The sequence below is a fragment of the Phragmites australis genome, chromosome 24 (assembly GCF_958298935.1).
Source record: "Phragmites australis chromosome 24, lpPhrAust1.1, whole genome shotgun sequence".
Taxonomy (NCBI): domain Eukaryota; kingdom Viridiplantae; phylum Streptophyta; class Magnoliopsida; order Poales; family Poaceae; genus Phragmites; species Phragmites australis.
In genome coordinates this window covers 9,815,870-9,837,008 of record NC_084944.1, presented here as the reverse complement: position 1 = coordinate 9,837,008, position 21,139 = coordinate 9,815,870, and the positions used below count along the sequence as shown (strand labels likewise).

The 21,139-nt window shown below is 44.4% G+C and overlaps 1 protein-coding gene and 1 pseudogene across 1 annotated transcript; both read left to right on the top strand.

Moving 5' to 3' along the window:
• The first annotated feature begins 4,702 nt into the window (after positions 1–4,702).
• LOC133907653 (uncharacterized) lies at positions 4,703–8,518 on the top strand. Its single transcript, XM_062349724.1, has 4 exons — positions 4,703–5,267; positions 6,473–6,618; positions 6,688–6,798; positions 7,631–8,518. Exons 1-4 carry the CDS (start codon positions 4,739–4,741, stop codon positions 8,225–8,227), a joined length of 1,383 nt encoding a protein of 460 aa, XP_062205708.1. The 5' UTR covers positions 4,703–4,738; the 3' UTR covers positions 8,228–8,518.
• A 6,853-nt stretch (positions 8,519–15,371) lies between these two features.
• On the top strand, positions 15,372–18,184 carry LOC133907178 (tyrosine decarboxylase 1-like; annotated as a pseudogene).
• The last annotated feature ends 2,955 nt before the right edge of the window (positions 18,185–21,139 follow it).

The window sequence follows — 21,139 nt, the reverse complement described above, 5'->3', positions numbered from 1 at the left end:
TGAGACGGTCCCACATGCACACTCTTATTGCGGGATGCGTTAAATCTTGTGTTTCTGGACTAGCCATATGTTCGACACAAGCGGGGACAAATTTTCATTAGTGCATCACCGATAACTTTTAGCTATATTTCAATGCTTCTAGTTCCCATTGAACTAGCTAATTAGCATGCAAGGAATAGCTAGGCGTGCGTGTTAAGTGAACTAAATGGAGGAAGGGTATGTGCAGCTGCCCCTCACCGTGGGCCAGGATGCGAGGGTATGATGGGGCTCCGCTTCGGGCTCATCATGATGACGTCGTGATGTGCTCTGGAGTCTGGAGTAGATTTTTTATATTTTTAAATCTAAAATTTATAAATATATGTGTAAATTTTACAATTTTATAATCCTATCATCAACTAGAAGGACGGCAAGTAAAAAAAAAACACTGTTCCAATATTCTTAAAATTTCAAACACTATTGAAATGGTCATGAATTTTTTAAAAAATATTTGTGATGCAGAGGATGCTATAATCTAGCGCTCCAAAAAAATTCAATGCAAAAAATTACTTGTATAGTGAGAAACAAAAAACACAAATTTCATCATCTCTAAAATTTGTCTTTTTTATTTTTTATTTTACAAGTCATATTTTTATCTGACATTTTTTAGAGAGCTATATAATAGCATCCTCTATAACATAATTATTTTTAGAAATTTTTATGATTATTTTAATAGTGTTATGAATTTTTAAGTATTGAAACGTTGATTTTTTAAAACCTATTGATGTCACTGTTGCCCTTTCAATAAACGAGGTGAGTATAAAGTTGCAAAATTTCAAAACGAATATATATATTTAAAATTTTCGGATTTCAAAAATATAAAAATAAAAAAGATCCTTTAGAACAAGTTGGTTCCGGTGGAGACCGGTGGAAAGTGAGTTAGATCATACCCAACAAAAACTCTAAAAATTCAAGCCCTATAATACTATTACATCATACTCTAACACTATTACAGTATCCCATATTTTTTTCATTTTCAACAGCAACTATATTTCCTTCCTTCCATTACTCTTCTCCTCTCCTCGGATCCACGTGCATACGCTATGCACAGAGATACGGCAGCCGTTTTCCTTTGGTAAATTTGCCGATCTCCTCCGGCAGCCCGCATCACTGTAGACGGAAAAAAGCAAGTATGCCGCTTCTGTTGGAGCATGCCGCAGGAGCAGGCAAGCGGCAAAACGCCCCGCACAGGGATACGGTAGCCGAATAAAACTGCTGTTGGAGAAGGCCTTAGGCCTTGAGGCGAAGGCGCAACAAATAGATTCCTGATGGAAATTTTTTTTAAGGTAAATATTTTAAGTGACTCAATTAATCTTCCTAATAACGAGAGTGTAGCTCAACAAAAAAAGAACGCTTTATTAGTTATTTTCACTTAGTGTAATTTCTTCTATTTTATGTTCGAACTTAGATTGTGCCAGACTACCGTTACATGTCATTTTGGCATGCTGAGATTAATAAATTTTTATATGTGGTCGCCCCACAAATTTTTATCTCAAGTGGTACTCTCCACCCCTGAGGTTCATCTCACCAGCCCCAGCACCGCGGCAGCCCTCCGGGTGTGATCCAAGTGGGCCAAAAGAAAAATTGCAAGTCAAGTGGACTTAGGATGAGATGCAGAACAGGATTAAAAGAAAAGTTAAAGTGGCAAATAATGAGGCCCAAATAATGAAGGTTTTAGTCCTGTAGCGTGACAAAATATCACAAATCCTAAATTGATCTTCTGTAGTGGCAAATGAAGGAAGGACAAATAGAATGGCAATCTCCTCTAGTTGGCATTTATTTCCGTACTTATTTCTTCCGCCACTGAACTCAAAGGCAGATTAAGGGTGTATTTGGATTAACGCCGGCGTTCACCCCGTTAAAAAATTAGCGTTGAACCTGCTTTCTCCCGTGTATCTGGATGGACACCAATAGTTGGCGAGCTCAACCTCACTATCACCCAACGGCCAACGCTTAATTTTTTTCTCGCTAAATGTGGGCGCAACACGTGAGCCCGATTCCTACGGTAAACTTTTGGCAAACCAACAAATTAACGGGTTAGCCAGGCTCAATCCAAAACTCTAAACACCCCAGGCCTGCTTCAGAGAAAGCATACGTCTCTGCCTTCATACAATTGCATTAATGCTCTGTTCAGAGCAAGTTGAGGAAACCTGGAGCACCTATTCCTTAACTGTGATTTTGCTTAATTTCATATCTCTGCCTTCACGCTGGAACTTTTGGAAGACAAAAAAAATGACTGTATCATCAGTCAAGTCCATCCAACAAGTGAAGCTTGCAAAAATACTTTATATACCGTGCCATGGTTATCCATTGAGCAAAATGAAATTTCCAGCAATATGTAAGGCTAGCCCTAACGACTTCCTTTCGGGGACTAAAATCACATTGTGAAAGGATTTTTGTTACCTTCAGCGTTTTAACGGTTTCTCTTCACGGTTCCTTTTACGACGGGATTCCCAGGATCATTCCTTTCAGAACGGAATTCTCTCTCATTTCACTTCGTAATTCCCCTCGATGTGAAGCTGTTAGTGATGAGAGAAAATAAAAGGAATAAAAATGGGGAAAGAAATTGAGAATAAAACGAAATGAAGGGAATATGATTGGGATGATCTAATTGGCTAGACGACCACTCTTTATCCCACGGCTATTCTCATTGAAAATACTTAACATTATAATGTAAAATTATCCAGTCAGTAGGGGTAAACCCAACTGTTCCGCTCAAATAAACGACAATTTTTTGCTTAAAAAAGAACATAGAAAAGCACTATCAATTGTTTACAAAACGGTTAGCACAGCATTAGCCAGAAGTCATTGTCTAGTCAGAATGACGAACTCTTCTTTTCGGATGTCAAATTCCCCAGCAAAGAAAGCATAGGCCGTCAAAGTACGCCACTATTATCAACGGTAATGAAATTAAGCATAAAGAGACAAAAAGAATGACTAATCAGGACAAATAAAGTAAACAAAACATCGCATGACTACTGAGGACCTCTTTGCAACAAAGAATTTCAGAGAAAATTTTAAGAAATTTTAATTTATAAGATATCGGATTGTTTCTATTGAGTGGTAACGGGTATTTTCTTATTTCCCATCTCAACAGACATTTACATCCAATTTGTCATATTTTTCCATGAAATCTCAAACCAACTTGTAATATCACACCCATTTTATATTGGATTAATTAGATCCATACCATTATAAATTTATAGGAATCAAAAAATGCCAATGTAAATTGGGTATTTGCAACTATGTCATTACAAATTTGGTTCTACTACATCAATACCATTTTTTAACGCCCGGGGTACCTTCCAACACCTGTGTATTTCCGTATGGTCCATTATACCCCTATTTCCTCTCCCACTCGGGCAAGCCTAGCTCGTCACTCCTCTTCTCTTCTGCAGTCATGGTAAGACGCGACCGCCACCTCTCCATCAAATTCACCTAATCCTCCAAGTCATCCCCTAAATCGAGCTACCACTTCTCTTCTTCCCTCCTCTGCGCCGCTCCCTCACAGGCACGAAAGCCGCATTGTAGCGGGAGCTAGTCGGAATCGCCATCTACGACCAAGCGCATCCTGCTCCGCCTCAGTGGCTCTTCGCGCCCGTTCACCGGCTTCCGCCCGTGCTTGAGCGGTCGCTTCTCCGCCTCCGGCGACAGTGCCACCATGCAGCTGCTCTCCACCTCGCGCATCGACGCGTCTAGGTTTGAGTGGTTAGACTCCGACTTGGTCGGCGCGCCATGCCCGTCGACGGCTGCGTCGTTGGTGCCGACGAGAAGGACATCATGCCCTCATTCGCCGTTGCCGCTAGGTGGTGGTTGGTGTTGCTCACGCGGGCAGTGCCCTCCATCGAATGCTTGTTCTTCACGTTGTTCGTCGTGGCCACCGTAATGGTCGCCGTGTGCTGCGAGAAGAGGCTCCCAGGCACGATGGTGAGGCTGGCGGTGGCGGCAAGAGGAGCTGGCGATAGGTTCCTCCCACTGGTGCTGTCAGTGCGGGGGCGGCAGTGCGTGAATGGCGGGGGCTTTGGCTAGGGTTCACGAGCACGCAGGAGAAGGATGAGGAAGTGAGCTCGGACCAGAGGCATTTAGGACCATACAGAGATACGGGGTGCTAGAACATGTCCGGAGCGTATAAAATGGCATGGCTGTGGTACAACTAGATTTGTAATGACATGATTACAAATAGCCAATTTATAATGTTATTTTTTGATTTACATTTGTAATGGTATGGATCTAATTAACCATTTTTACATTAAGGATTTCAACTTCCAAATGCATATGGGTGATGCAATCGAGTCCAAGGTTGAGGAGGTGAGGGTGCCATCAAGGGAAGAGGATCATCGAGCAAAGTCAGAGAAGCATAATACCGTGACTTTAGTCCGCTGTGAGCTATTGGATTGGAAACAAATAGGCAAGACTTAGCGATACAGCAGTGCTACAATACTTGTGATACAGTAAAATCAACACGGTATTCTCAAGAACAATACTGTTTTGGTATTCTACTGCAAAATCACTGTTCATCACTCACAAAATATTGTTTCCGCTTACTTTACCCATGTAAAGTCAGAGATCCAGTTCCACAGTCGAGAAGTAATGGAGTTGAGTGAGAGACAAAAGTCTTTCACTTTGTCTACTTTTACAGTGCTTTGCCTAATCTTCGAGATCACAATTGGCTCCTAAGACAACAAAAATTGGCCATGCTTGGATGGGGGCATTGTTGTGGAATCCAAATCAAATGACTGAAATTTATACCCAAATCTCACATATCCAAATAAGCCTAAATCTTCTCAGGGACCAACACATTACGAAGTTACGAACCGTGACCCCGGTGCTCTTCCGTCGGAAAAGTACGCACTCGAATTCAAATTCGAAAAGGGCACGCCCCTCTTCCGCCGCCGCCTCCTCCCGAGTCCCAACTCCCAAGAGCCCCCCTCCCCTCCTCTGCCCAACCATGCCCTCCCCTACCCGCTCCCCGGCGAGGCCGCCGTCGCCGCCTCCGGGCGCGTCGGAGTGGGCCTGCGGCATGTGCACGTTCTCCAACCGCAGCCGCTCCGTCACTTGCGGAATGTGCGACAAAGAGCGCCCCGTGGAGGTCGACGCCGACAGCCCCGTGGCCGCAGCCGCCTTGACCCGGTGCGGGAGGAAGAGGGAGCGCGTGGCATCTCCGGACGTCGTGGAGGTCTGCGACGGCGCGAGCGGGGACGGGGTGGGCAAGGCGCCCGCCGCCAAGAAAGGTTCGCTCGCGGTCCTCTGTACTGGCGGATCCAGTAGTTTGGGATGTTTCTGCTTGCGTTGATGCACGGTGAACCACTATGCATGACTCGGGTAGACTTCGTGTGCTCTGATTTAGGTTGTTCAATTGTGTTCAGGTGTTATTATGGTTACTAATTCTGACCGTAGTGCGCTACTTTTGTTGACACAATATAATGCTCGCTTGGTTCATTCTGTCATTATCTTGTACTGAATGACACTGTTTACAAAATCTTCTTCCTTCTGTGCTCAACCCTACTTATTTTTTTTAAACAATCATGCACGATGTAATCTCTAATTGTAAATCACTGTTTTCTCAACTACAACTTAGGTAGGTAAATTTTCTCGACATAATATTTGACTCATCAAATGCTTTAAAGTTACAGCAGTCTTACAGTGAGCATGTCTTTCAATCTCAACTCATCCTGCAGAAAAAAAGTGTAGCTTTCTTATCTTTAAGACATTGTGCATTCATCTAGCTTTAGTTTCTCCATTCAGCAGTCATTAATTTTAACATGGAAAACAACATGTTGGTGATATTGGCACCGGTGTTCATTGATGACAAATTGTGCTTATGGACTTATACTGTACTATTCTATTAACTGAAAATCTCATGCTACCTCCGCTCTTTTTTATTTGACGTTTTAGGAGCTGGAAAGTATTATTTTTATTTGATGTTATAGGATCTCAAGAAGATACATACTTATGCTTTCCTATAGTTCCCTACCTACTTTAAAGTGCGCTACAATTTACAAGACTTACTCTTTCTTCATTGGTCACAGTGGATGGTCTAGAGGAAAATAATGTTAATTAGGTAGCAGGATAGATATCTGAAGGCATGTTGTCATCCTTTACTTTCTCTTAATAGTGTGCACAAGTCAAAACATCAAATGAAAAAAGAACGGAGGGAGCATTCGGTCTCTATCCTGTTATCCATGACTATCATTTAGATTTATGCTAACATAACTTATAGAAGGGTTCTCCGTGATTGTTATTGAGCCAATTAGTCCTTTCTGTTGTACGTGTACATTGTAAACTGTTATATAAAACAAATGCTTATCACATCTTTACAACTATAATATAGCTAGCTACCATATGCAAGTTAGAAGTTCATTTTGTTTTTCCAGCTGTTACTTTTCTTATGCACTTTGGTTTGGTAGTCACATGAAAACTAAATGTCCTTCCACAGGAAATCTTGAGACTCATTTGGATAAGAAGACCTTCAAAATTATGACATACAATATCTGGTTCCGGGAGGATATGGAACTGTGCAGAAGGATGGATGCTCTTGGAGATCTTATTAAGCACCACAGACCAGACTTGATATGCTTTCAGGTCCAGAATTTGACCTATGCATTATTTTATTTTCCCCTTTTCATTGGGGTCTTATATGTGGAACTGCAGGAGGTTACACCATACATATACCTGCTCCTGCAAAAATCTGACTGGTGGCAAGAATACAGATGCTTGTTGTCTAATGAGGAGGATATTCGGAGGCCATATTACTGCATGCAGGTAGTTCTTCTCTCAAACTTTATGTCTGACATGATTCCAAACATCTGGGGAGATTGTTTTCACTCAAGCTCTTGCAACGGAACCTACATGCAAAAAAATACTGAATATTCTTTTTTTACTTTTCATGTCCTCTAAGACACAACTAATTTATATAATGCCTAAAACATATGGAATATGTAACATTCTAGACTTTTGAAAATAGATAATTGATATCATATCCCATATGGTCAATCTAGACGCTTACACATAATTTCAATTAAGTTTAAAGAGTTTGGCTGCATGTTACGAATAACTTCACTTATTCTGAAAGTACATACTAGGGAGTATATATTTGTTGGGATTCAAGTGGTATCTTGGTTACTGGATGTACTTGTCACCTCAAGTTTATTTTTGAGCCTCAAGGGGTTTCAGTAGTGTGGAGCTAAATCACTATTCGCAATCCCATAGTTTGTAATGTTAGAAAACTTGAGCTCTCCTGACATGACCATCTGATCCATCTGGACTTGGTATGGATGACCTGGTGCTACTATGCGGCTTACTACTGCCCATACATGGACACAAAATTGACTTGCTACTCTGCACATTTTTAACATTAACACATTCCATCATATAGAAGAATCACGAAGAACCTTATAAGCGGTCTTTTATGAATTGAGGTGTTGTGACTTTTGAATCCTTGTCATGATGATTCTATTTTATGCTTAGTTAGGTTCCTCATTTTTTTTCTTGCTCTAGTGTTACTGCTTTGTTCCTTTGGTCATCCATGTCAATTCATCCTTTTTTCCAGTAGTTCATTTATCTTACTGTGTTGATCTACCGCAAACAAATGCAGTTGAGCAAAGTGCCAGTGAAGTCATCTGAATGCATCCCATTTTCTAACTCAATAATGGGAAGGGAGCTGTGCGTCACAACTGTTAACACAGGAGGGATGACGAATCTGGTGTTAGCCACAACCCACCTAGAGAGCCCATGCCCTGCACCTCCTAAGTGGGATCAAATGTACAGAAAGGAACGAGTAATTCAGGCAAATAAATCCCTGGAAATTCTCGGACACTTACGCAATGCAATACTCTGCGGGGACATGAACTGGGATGACAAAGGAGACGGCCCCTTCCCTCTGCAGGATGGATGGACAGACGCCTGGGTTGATCTGAAACCCGGTGAAAATGGCTGGACCTACGACACGAAGGCAAACGGCATGCTGTCATGCAACCGTAAGATGCAGAAGCGAATGGACCGGTTTGTGTGCAAGTTGGCAGACTTCAAGATCGACAGCATTGAGATGATTGGGAAGGAGGCGATACCGGGTGTCTCGTACTTCAAGGAGAAGAAGGTTCGCAATGAGATCCGCAAGATAGAACTGCCTATCTTCCCCAGCGACCACTTTGGCCTTGTTTTGACCATCACCCGGGAGGATGACAGCTTCTGAACTATTGTTACAGTAGTCCTACATCATTTAGGATGTTCTCGTGCTCTTTTGCGTAGTAGCATCGTAACCATTACCTGCTTGCTTCTTGTTGATTCTCTGCTTCGTTGCCTGTCCTTGAAATGCGTTGGGTTGGCTGAATGGCAACATTCCTTCTGGTCTGACTGCTATGACTTCTTTTTTTAGAAAAATGATATCATGAAGATATGCCACGTGGAAGTATGAATTTTGATCCATTTGATAGAAAACATTGAAGACGTGATATAAATTATTTGTACCTGATTGGAAAGGGGAATCCCTAAGAGGCACCCGTAATCTTTGCACAAAGTTAAAAAAATTGTTCCAACTTTTTAACTTCAGTTTGATTACCAACAAAATGGAAATTTCAAGACTGGTCATATCAAAACTTGAGGAAATTCACCGTGTTATAGTTCAGCTCTCGAGTTTGTTCAGGATCTAAGAATTATTACATGTATTTTTTACTACGACTGCATTGAGTTGAAGTCAGCTCTATGGACAGCAAAGCTCATAAATAACTTACGGTACATGTTAAATACTGCTCTAGAAGAAAGCCAAAGGCATTGCTTAGCCTTCAGCGCAAATATAAACAACTGCAAATCGTGGCTGCGGCTTTATTTGGTGCTCGCTAGCAAAAGGTCCCGAAGCGCTTCATTCTTTACAGAGTAAATTTCACAAAGTTCTGTATGGTATGTACAGTCGTTAGGTCGTTTTAGCTTGTCAACTGTTCTCTTAACGTAAGTCATCCGAGAACTTTTTATTTTCATCCTTTCTTGCCTTTACTTAATAAATACTATCACTCTCACAAATAAATAAATTATCTTCACCAATACAGTATAAATGAAGGACAACAAAGTTATTTGATTAACCTTCTTAATCCTTATGCAAAGCTCTAAAACACCTACATTTGCTATCAAAGAGATGAGAACTTAAACGGTGGGTTTTTTGTCACTCTTTTGGAAAAAACCTGCCTTTTAACCAATTTAATTACTTGACATGTGGGTCAAAATTCATTATGTTGCGGGGCATGCGCTCATTATTCCAAATGAACTGCTGACCAGGACATACTACTACATGATGGATTGAGCCTAGTTCCAAACAGATCCTCGGAGATTGTGTAGTCCTGGATCATGTGGACATAGATCGAAGGGAAGAGAAATTTTTACATATGGATACATACATGGTTTATTAGGATCATTTATTCGTATTAAGATTCATGTTAAGAAACAGGTGAAAAAAATTATAAGGTAATGGAGGAGAATGAAAGGATAAATGAGTATATGATGAAAGAGGTGATTGAGATAAATCGTATGCACATAAGTTCATATGATTTTACATTTTCCTATATGAAGGCATATTATTGCAATAGACTCAACAAGTGATATAGCCACAGAGGTGGGTCGGGAAGGTGAGAGGAGAAAACCACGTGGATGAGCAGTTGCATGCGCTTTATGTGCTCCAACTTTACGTGTGAGCTTGAATTGTGTAGATGTTGTCCTGCGCGGAATGAGATTGTGAGATCTTATTATCTTCTTATCCAGAAGAACAATGGGCGCATGTGCATCACGTGCTCCAACTCTACGAGTGAGCTTGCACCAACAGAGAGGGGGCTGCCATTGCTGCCACCGCTTTGCTATCTTCATCACCATAATTTCTTTATTTAGTTGCGGGGATCTTCATCACCGTTATGGCAAAAGAGGACCCAATAATTAAGCCAAATACTTAGGGAGACAGGTGGACAACATAATTAAAAGGGAAAAATGCAACCCCCAAAAGTCACTTGGATTTTGACTCCCCGCCCCCCCCCCCCCCCACAAAAGTTGTTTTGTTGCAAAAAAAACCCCCAAAAGTTTGATTTTGTTGCAAAACCCCCCCAAAAATTCAAAAAAATAAAAAACAATCACAAACAAATTCTAAAACAAACTAGATACAATTCTAAGACCTTATATGAATTTTTTTTTTCAAAAATAATATCCTTTGCATCATATTTCATGGAGAGGAAGTTTGGAAAAATAAGAAAAATGTGCAGCTCATTTATTAACTTATGTTATTTTAACTTTTTCATGTCTACCATTATTTTTCCTACACAAATAATTATTTAAGTAAACTAATAAAAATGGTTTCACTAATTTTGGGGGTGTTATGGATTAGTTATGAATTAATCTATATGCAACACATTTACACAATCCTGCATGTTACAATAACTATTTCAAGATTTCATTTATTTTTAGAAGATAGAGGATCATGTAAGAAGACTAAAAAATTTTGTTTCATGATTTTTGGATTAGTAAATAATTAACTATGTATTTAACTCGAATTATAAATGAGCTGCATGTTTTTCTTTTTTTTTCAAACTTACTCTCCATGAAATATGATGTAAAGGATATTATTTTTTAAAAAAAAATCACAAAAGGTCTTAGAATTTTCTCTAAATTTTTTAGAATGTTTTGTGATTTTGTTTAAAAAATTTTGAATTTTTGGGGGTGTTTTTGCAACAAAACCAAACCTTTAGGGGGTTTTTTTTGCAACAAAACAACTTTTGGGGGGAAGTCAAAATTCAAGTGACTTTTGGGGTTTTTTTTTGCATTTTTCCCTAATTAAAATACAAGGTGATTAACATCTTCAAGCCAGCATCGCGAAAGAAAGAAAAAAAAAACCTTCAAGCTCAGAACAGAATACACACAGATTCTGCCTTCCACTCTACCCATCTGTTACTGCCTCCGTCCCCAAATTACAAGGTTTGCACGCATTTAAGATTCAAAGTTTATAAGTTTTGACCAGCGATTAAACCAATTATTTGTAGGTTTAGTGATGAAAAAGTGGCATCAATAACTTTTATTTCAATCTACATTCGTACAATCATTACTTTGTAATTAGTAGTAATATGATGCAAGAGAAATCTCTAGGCAAAGTTCATCGTTTGCCAAGTCAAATTGTGGCTTATAAGAATAAACAGAAGGGTTACTTAAAAGCTGTTTATGGTCAAAACTTTATAATTCCCTCAGTCAAATTTCTGTCGTCATGTAATCCATACATTTGAAACTTCAACCACTAAGATATGTAAGAGTGTATAGATTGACCACATGAAAACAAGGTAATTTGATTTGTCTTGGCACATAACTTCGTACCACAAATTAAATAGTTTTAACTTGTATAACTTTTTCTCCAAAACGGTGGCCAAAGTTTTGCACCGGAGACCGTAAAAAGCCAACATTGCCCCAACTTGTTTTAGCTTTGATTCTATATTTTCTCCTAGGGTTTTTTGTTTAGAGATGGAAGATCAACCATTAGCTCTAACTAAATCGATAGAAGCCAGAACATAAACAAAGCCCGGCGCTTGATCCTGCCATAGCACGGAATCAATCGACAACAAGCTCGCTCCATAAGTAGCTAAGGAGTCCAGGCCCATCCAGTGGTAGGGGTAAGGTGGACGGTCGCATAGGGCCCCTAAATAATTAGGGTCTTAAATACTAATTAATTTGATTAAGTATATATTTAATTTTTTATCGTGGTCTGTGGCCTGATCCGCTTTTGTTTGTGTCTGTTTGTGTTAATTTTCGAAAATACTTTTGGTTTCTTGTTTAATTCTGATAAACTGCGCTCTTTGAATGATAAGAGTTTGTTTTCTTCTTCTGTTAATCTTGAGGCTGCATTTAAGAGTGGAGAACATTCAGATATTGACGGAACAGAATTGTATGTGGAGTTAAAGTTCATTCAGGATCTTATTAAAGAATCTATGGATCCTCTTGATATTCTAAAGTATTTAAAACAGCTAGGCTGTTTGCCTAATGTCGTTATTACATACAGAATTTTGTTAACCATTCCCGTGATGTTTTATCTGCGGAAAGAAGCTTTTCTAAACTTAAGTTGTTGAAGTACTACTTGCGCTCTACTATGACACAAGAAAGACTCAATGGATTGATGACAATAGCATTTGAAAATGATGTCTTCGAGAAGATTAAGTATGAAGATATAATTGAATATTTCATTTCAAGAAATTTTTTGTTGTTTTTGTCTCTACTTTGCTAATAGATAGAAGTAGTTGGTTTAGCAAACAGGGAGAAACTCGAAACAAGGATTGCTTACTAAAAGGATGATACTTTTCAGTAGAACATGAGATCAGTTTATTACTTAGTACTACCTTTACTCTTTTAATATTAATATTTGATATATTTCTAAGTATTATAAAAAATAATATGTATTGAAGTTATATAATTAAGTGAAAGTATGATTTGGTTATATGATTTTTCTAATTTTAGAGCTCATTTTGTATTTCGCACCGGGGCCTCAAATTTCTAGAGACGGCCCTAAAGGAGTCGGACACCGAATTACCGGTCTAGGAACTGATGAGAGAATACATGGAGACATTTTTGCCAAATTAAATCTCTTACACACCCTCACCATGACCCAACATCTAATGAGTCATAATCAACGCTCTTTAGGGTCGCTTGTTTGGGCTTTTATCTTTAGTATTTCTGAAAAGCTGTTTTTTTAATTTTAGCCATTGGATTTTATAACAATTTTTAACTTATCGGTAGACTATTTTTTTTTAAAAAAACTCTCAGTTAATTTATCAGTTTATAGTTTCTCGTAAGAGACCATCTGATAGCTAACACAAAACCAAAGGAACTACGGCAGCCGCATGACGCAAAGATTGAAGACAAGCAGCAACTTCAGAAGTTCAGAGTGGAAGAGCATCGTATAGCCCCGACCCTGCTTACTCCTGCTCCCGCCATCTGAATTTCTGACAACAAAACCCAAACTCCCCTATACGAGAAGAAGGGCGAAAGCTTCCATTGCAGTTAAGCTTCAGAAAAGGGCTCCTCCGGTTTTCTCCATTTAGCCGTTTGCTCGAGAGCTTATATATGGAAATTTGCACAGTGGAAAATTCCAGCACTGCAAATTTCCTCTGTACTGCTACGTCTTCTTTCACCCTCACTTGCTTTATTTCTTGCTTGCAGCCACAGCCAGAATATGTAGAACATTGACTTTCATCTGTACTTCTCCTCAGTATTTCATTATTTCAGAAAAAAAGACAAAATGTCCATTGGGTTGTCTATGGACTTCTTTCTATGCGACCCTATAAAATTTTAATTTGCATCTATGTTATTAGCAAATTTGTCTCTAAGACACTAAAAGAGTGTGGCTTTGTCTCCAATTATATTTTTTTTAGGACATTGCGAATTTGTAGTTATCAGTAGAACACTAAAGGAGGGGCAAAAGACCATTATGCCCTTCCTCTACTGTGTTACAAACAAAACCACAAAGCCGCAATGTACCACAGCTAAAAACGAACGTAACGGTGTCCTAGAGACAAAACAACGCTCTTTAGTGTCCTAAGACAAATTTGCATAAGTTATTCACGTGTGACCTCATAAATCTCTATGTGACAGTATCTTGTTTACGATGCAACCTACACTTCCTCTCCTTCGCTCTACTACTCCATTTTAGAATATGCTGGTGTACATGCCTGGGAGATGGCTGAGGTGTGGTCTTGACCGCTAGACAAATATCATCATGTATAGGTAGGATACTAGGCAGCTGTAGGCATGAAAAGTCTAGTCTATTACTGTTTCTTTTATACATTCTATGAGATATCATGAGTATGAGTATACTAGGCCTCCTCCGGATGAGGGCTCTGCTCTCTCCCGGAAGGTATGGAGAAGTGTTTAAACTTTGAAATCATATGTTCTTGGGAGAACCAATACAGCTCTTAATCACTCTTCCCTTTCCTTGTGTTCGATGAATAGAGAGGAATCCTCTTCCCTAAAACTGCTGCAGCATTCCTTATTCGGAAATGCTTGCCTCCGTACGTTCGGAGTGATAGAACGTTTTGTTGGATCGGACCATGTACTTGAAACCAAAAATATTATTAATTTGAGTTAATTTTTTGTTCTCGTATCTCCAATATTTTAGACGTTTAAGTTTAATATTTCAGACGTTATAAAAATTTGTTATTATAGTTATTTTCGAATGTTGCATCTCGAAATCTCTTGCGTACAGATTCGGACTTAAAAAATACCATTCGAATTAATTCCTATATTTTCGCATTTATAATGTTTCAGACGTTCAAATGTAATGTTTTATACGTTATAGAAATTTATTGCCATAATTATTTTTTATGTTGCATATCAAAATCTCTTGTGTACAGATTTGGATCTAAAAAATTATCAATTCGAGTTAATTCCTATATTTTCGTATCTCTAATATTTTATATGTTCAAATTAAATATTTCAGATGTTATGGAAATTTGTTGCAAAAGTTCTTCGATAATGTTTTACACATTGTCTAACGAAATTAACTCAAATGGATAATTTTTTTGTCCGCTAATTACTTTTTCGGTGTATATATTTCAATATTGCAAAAGTTGATTTTCGATGTTGCAGAAGTTCTTCGACAATGTTTCAAGGAAACGGTCGACGATCCGGGCGTTCAGCGCCAGCAGCCCCGTTCCTTATTTGATCTCCATCTGCAACTTATCTTACCAAGGATGCCATTTTTATAGGGCACAAAACATCTGGTTATAACCGAGTTATACAAATAGGTTGTAGGCGAAGTTTTTTCCATATAGTCCTTTGATCGTAACTCAATTCTATGAGATGTACGATGTATCTTATACCATGAAACGCACGGAGTGGCTAGCCAGGTTTATAAGCTTGGCCTTAATTAACATCGTTCAGATTAGTCCTAAAAAACATCGTTCAGATTTTAAAGCTAGGGTATAATTAATATCGTTCAGATTTTTTTTAAAAAGTTAAGTTTTTACTATGGGAATCCTATTCCTCAACCGAGTGTTTCTTAGGGCTTCTCGATTTTTATTCCTTCTGTCTGCTCACTGGCCTTTTCTTCTTTCCCATCTCTGGTGAAGCTTCTCCGACGAGGTTTATAGAGTTAGCGGTTAGGGATTAGGGTTCAAGGTTGGGGCTCACCGGAGGCCGGCTCGCTTAGATGAAAGCCAGCGGTGGTGGCGGCTGTAGGCCGGGGTGGCGGGAGCACTACCGGCCGGGATGGTGAAGGATGGTCAGTGGGTAGGGCTGGGACAGGGGCGTAAAAACGAGACTAGATGGTGTGGCGGCGATCGACGGCGGGAGTCATCGGAGACTAGAGCAGGAGGATGGGGTGGGCGACCATGGTGGAGAAGCTTGCTATCGAGAGGATGAAGAGGAGGATGGGGAGCAAGATGATGGAGTTCGGCTGTTGGATCAAAACGAAGAGGTAGATTTGACGGTGTAAAATTTGAGTGTTTGTAGACATATCCTTTTTATTACCATCGTTCAGAGTTTGAAGTCCATACCAACACACGTAATCACATTATATAAACCACCGCAAACAGCATGCTGCAGCCGTGCTAAACCTTTAGCTGCAACAAACAGGGCTTATAACTTCCCCTAGCTCGCCACTGCAGCCACTGGACCCGAGGCATTCGCCGGAGAGTCGCACGCTGTGGTGGACTTCCTTGCCGAGTACTACCGTGACGTCGAAAAGTACCCAGTCGCGCGGCCGGCCTTGAGCCGGGCCGTCTATGCAAGCCGCTCCTTGACGCGGCGCCGGAGCAGGAGGAGACGATGGAGGACATACTAGAGGACGTGCAGCAGGACAATCTGTGTTGTGTGTAACCATGCATGCCCATCAGAGGGTTGCGTGTGTGAGTGTGTTGAGCCGACTGACGGACTCATTCAGAGACCATTTTAGGGGTGTGAGTTTCAGAGTTTCAGCTCTGACCGAGTGGCCACTGAGTTTGCTGGAGTTCAGGCGGCGGCGGCGGGCGAATTGGGCGGAGCTGTTGCAACTCATGTAATCATATGTGTGTCTACGGGCCACTAAAAGAAAAAACTAAAAAAAGGTGGAACAATTATCTGAACCTTGGAAAAACTCGTTGCTACGCTCGATTTGCATCCTTACCTGAATTTCCTATTCATCACCTAAAACTTCGCTGTTTTTAGTATAGTTTAGTGCTTGAGCGGGCAATTGAGCACGATTTCTATCAGACCTTGATCTCAGGTTTGCCGGTGCTTCCTGTATCAGTTCCTTTATCAAGTAATTGATACATATAGAATTCAATGGAATAATATGCCCAGTGTCATGGGTGGATTATGAAGAAGTATTTACTCCAGTGGCTAGAATGGAGTTTGTTAAGATGCCCAGAGATTGGTCGGGAAAATAGAAGAAGGACATATTTAAGGGGGTGAAGTGTTGTGTGTAACCATGTCCATTAGAGGGTTGCGTGTGTTGACCCAACTGACGGACTCATTCAGAGATAGTTTTCTCAATCTGGTGCACATGGGATCAGTTAGAGGCGTGAGTTTCTGAGTTTCAGCTCTGACCGAGTGGCCACTAAGTTTGCTGCAGTTCAGGCGATGGTGGCGGGCAAATCGGGCAAAGCTGTTGCAAATCGTGTAATCATGTGTGTGTGCGCCTATGGGCCAATAAAAGAAAAAACCAAAAAAAGAAGGGGAACAATTCTCTGAACCCCGGAAAAACTCGCTGCTGCGCTCGGTCTGCATTCTTGCCTGAATCACCTGAAACTTCCCTGATTTCAGTAGAGTTCAGTGCTTGAGCATGCAATTGAGCTCGATTTCTTCTCCAACAATCTGTCGGGGCTCACCCACTGGCAGAGCCTTAGCTTCTTTGCCTACTTCCCTATGAACATGAGGGGTTCGACGGGGAGATATTGTCGGTCGGCCTCAACGTTGTGACTTTCGTGTGGGCTGCGTCGCTGGCAGCCGCCGAGCTTGAGCCTCGAGGGCATTGTCATGGACTGGATGGGTAAGATGCATGGTCTGCCAAGCTGGTTCCTATTCTCCGGCGGCGGAGGCATCCTGTAGGGGAGTATGTGTGAAGCCATGGTGTGCACACTCGTCGTCGCGAGGGACCACGCGCTGGGTAAGCTGGGGCACGTCGGCATGAGGTCATCATGAAATTGGTGGTCTACGCCTCCAACCATATGCACACCATGTTCAAGAAGGGCGTGTGGCTCGTCGGTATCCCGCCGTCCAACTTCCGCATCATTCAGACATCGGCCGACTCCAGCCATGGCCTAACCGCCGATGCCATTCACGCGGTGGTCAATCATGACGTCACCACGTGGCCTGGTGCTGTTGTACGTCTGCGCCATGGCTGGCACGACAGGGATCAGCGCGGTCGACCTCGTGCATGAGCTCGGGGAGGTGGCGCGGCGCCACGGCATGTGGCTGCACGTCGACGTCGTGTATGCTGGCAGTGCGGCCATCTACTCGGAGTTCCAGGGCAACCTCTACGGCGCCGAGCTCGCCGACTCGGTGAGCATGAACCCGCACAAGTGGTTCCTCACCAACATGGGCTGCTGCTGCCTGCCTGCCTGTGGGTGGCAAGTCCCATTACCCTCACCGCTGCGCCGTCTACCGACCCAGATTACCTTAAGAACGTCGACGCAGGTGGCGCGGCAAAGCCGGCCGCCATCAACTACAAGGACTGGCAGATGTCTCTGTCACGCCATCAGGCTCTAGGTCATGCTGCGGCGCTACGATGCTGTCGGCCTCCGAGCGCACATCCGGCGGCAAGTCATGGCTGCCAAGTGGTTCGAGCGGGTGGTGGCGGCGGAAGATCGAGAGCTTCGAGGGGGACGGCACCGTGGACGCCGTGAACCGGGAGCTCCTCATGGCCGTGAACACGAGTGGGCGGGCGTTCATTACGCACTTCGTTGTGGATGGCAAGTTCGTGACCAGGCTTGCCGTTGGCAGTTCCACGACAAAGCTATGACATGTCAGGGACGCTTTCATGTTCAGGTGCATATTTATTTTACACGCTTCCTTCTTTCTAGACATCCGGTGCGACCGGTGTGAACACTCTCCGGTGAGGAATTGGTTCGCAGGGGTTCCTTCGTCGTCGGCTTTAGAGGAAGCTTTGGAGGAGGCAGGTTGGTCCGGTGGAGACGGGTGCGGGGATGAGGCTGCGAGGCGGTAGGGGTGCCACCGGCCTCAGGCGGTGGAGGACGGTCGGTGGGTTAGGGTGGGCGGGGGAGCACGAAAATGAGAGGTTAGCGAGGGAGGGGTGGTGACTGCGGATCCGTCAGTGGGACCGTCATCGGAGATGAGTTGAGAAGGGCAGTGTCGGAGGATTAACTCCTGTCGCAGGGATCCCGAGAGACCTCTTTTTAGAGATTCGGTCGGGGGGATGATCCTGAATAAGTTCGTCGGAGAAATAAATGAGAGTGAATGCAACGGCTGGTGGTGGGAGAGATGACCTAGTGCAGACAGAAGTAAATGCACCGGAAAATTAGACAGGTTCAGGCCGCACGGGGGCGTAATACCCTACTCCTGTATGGATGTAATAACTGCCCTGAGGAAGTCCCTCAAGGATGTTGCTGGTTACAAGAATATTGTGTCTAACTAGGAGCTTGAGGCTCCTTGTTCTTGGGCTGGAACTACGGTTTGGTTCTTGGTGCTTCTGTGCTCGATGCTTGCGGCCTCTTGGACGTCTCGGATGTATCTTTGGTCGGATTCTCTTTCGGTCTATTCTTTGGTTGATCGGGGGGTGGTTGATTCGCTGGGCTTTTTTCGATTGCCTGTTCTCTTCTGTGCCGACTCTTTTATGCACTCGCCGGCCGCGACATGCCCCGAACAGGAAGGAGGGGGCACAAGTTCCAAGACGCCATGACTGGGAAAGGCATCATCATTTCCTCTGGGCGAAGTGACCGGGGAGGTGGAAAACGCGGCGCACGCCCGGTCACTTGTCACCATAAACGCCCTGGCAACAGGCACCGTTGAGAGGGCCCACCGGGCAGCCACAGAGCTACCCGGCGTGCACGCCCTGTCTTGTTCCTCTGCCACGGCAGGGCGGCAGGCGGAATGCCTTGATCCTGGCGATGTTATCCCGAGACACACCGAATGATACGGGACGGGACCCGTGCAATTAATAGCCCCACGACTCTCTGCCAAAATGTGGCAGGAACTGACGCTGCGGCGGGAGCAGTTGGGAATGTCAGGCCGCGCACGCTCATTAAATGCAGCCTCAGGCCTCTGACTGATTGGCACCTCATCGGCGGGCCCCTCGGGGGCCTTTCCGGGTCATCGGGGCACCGAGCGCTCGGGGGTACTGTTCACCTTCCCGAGCACTCTCTCCCGAGAATGCTTATCCTTGTCCTCGGGGCACCGGGTGCTCGGGGATACTATTTACCTCCCCGAGCACTCTTGTACGAACCTTCGGGGAACCAAGAGCCCGGGGGCTGCCACGTGCAACTCCGAGCACTCTCTCCCGAGCACTTTTGCACAGATCTTTCGGGGAACCAAGAGCCCGGGGGCTGCCACGTGCAGCCCCGAGCACTCTCTCCCGAGCACTTTCACACTGACCCTCGGGGAACCGTGCGCTCGGGAACTGCTGCGCGCAGTCCCCGAGCACTCTTTCCCGGAACTTAGCCTCTGCGGGTCATCGGGGAACTAGGGTGCTCGGGGACCAGGGACTGTGGCCCCGAGCACCTTCTCCCGGAACTTAGACTTTCCTCACCTCGCAGGGGGGACCTCGCGGGATGGTGACACGTGGCGGACGGCTGGCCTGGCCTCGGGACTCAGGGACCCCCGGTTCCTGATACACCGATAGTAGCCCCCGGGCCCATTGATAGGCGATGGCACGGAGACTCCGGATGGGCCCTTCGTCGCGAACGAGGTCGAGGCTGGTGTGGACGCCACATGGCAAGCTTTCAAGAGGTGGCCCTTTAGATCCGGGCCTCTGGTACGGCTCAACGGGGAGACAAGCGGACGGATCTCCACGCAACTCCCGAAGGGCATAACAATGGGACGGGTGGCACGCGCGTCTGCCGCGCAGATCGAGGAAAATATGCCTGGCAGCCGCTGACGCCGCACGACCAGTGGGAGATTCGCCTGGCGGTTGCGTCGACCGAGGAAGTCGTCCTGCCGAGCGCACCATTGGTAGGAGACGTTTGAATTCTGAGATATAAAAGGGGGAGGGGATCGATCCGCCCCCCTCTTTACACCATCTTGCGATCTTGCTCTCGTTTTCCTTCGCGCTCCTGAGCCCCTAGAACCCCTTGGGCGATCAGAGCGCTTCTCCTCCTTCCTCTCCACCACCAGACAACCTCCCCTCCCGACGAGATGCCGAGAGCCAGAGGAAGCCGCCGTGACAGGACTCCGGACAGCGTGCTGCCGGAGTCTCGCCTGAAGAATGAAGAGGCGGCGGAGAAAATCAGGAAGCTGCTGGTCCCCGAGGGCCAGCAGGGGGCCTCGGTGGTGACGCCGACGAACTTCCCGCCAGCGACGACCATCCCCGGGCGCATCGTCTTATTCGCGTCTTTCATGGCGGCGGGACTGGTGCCACCATTCTCGACATTCCTCCTCCAAGTCCTCGACACTTACGGTGTCCAGTTGGTGCACCTGAGCCCCAACTCCGTCGTGGTGTTGGCGGTGTTCGCGCACCTATGCGAGATGTTCGTGGGAGTGGCGCCTTCGGTGACGCTTCTTTGACATTTCTTCGTCCTGCGGTCGGCCGGGAAGAAGAGGGGGTACTCCACGGCGAACGTCGCGGGGTGCTGCAATCTTCGGCTGCGAGACGGCCTGGGGGAGCAGTACATCCCCCAGGTGCTGCGCAACAAATGGGAGGAGTGGCGGCGGGACTGGTTCTTCGTCGACGTTGACCCCCATGATCGTCTCGCCCTACCGGAAGTGGTGGCGGAGCCCCAGAAGTCGACGTGGGAGGCGCCGCCGCCGGAGGACGCGAGGTTGGAGCCGGTGTTCGAGCACATCAGATTCCTGCACGACGTCGGGCTAACCTCGGTAATGGTAGTGGCAGACTTCCTGCGCCGCCGCCTGGCGCCCCTGCGGGAGCGGGCCCGGCCGTGCTGGCTCTACACCGGGCCTGAAGACATCACCAGGACACAAATCGGCGCAAACTGGGACCTAGGCCCGG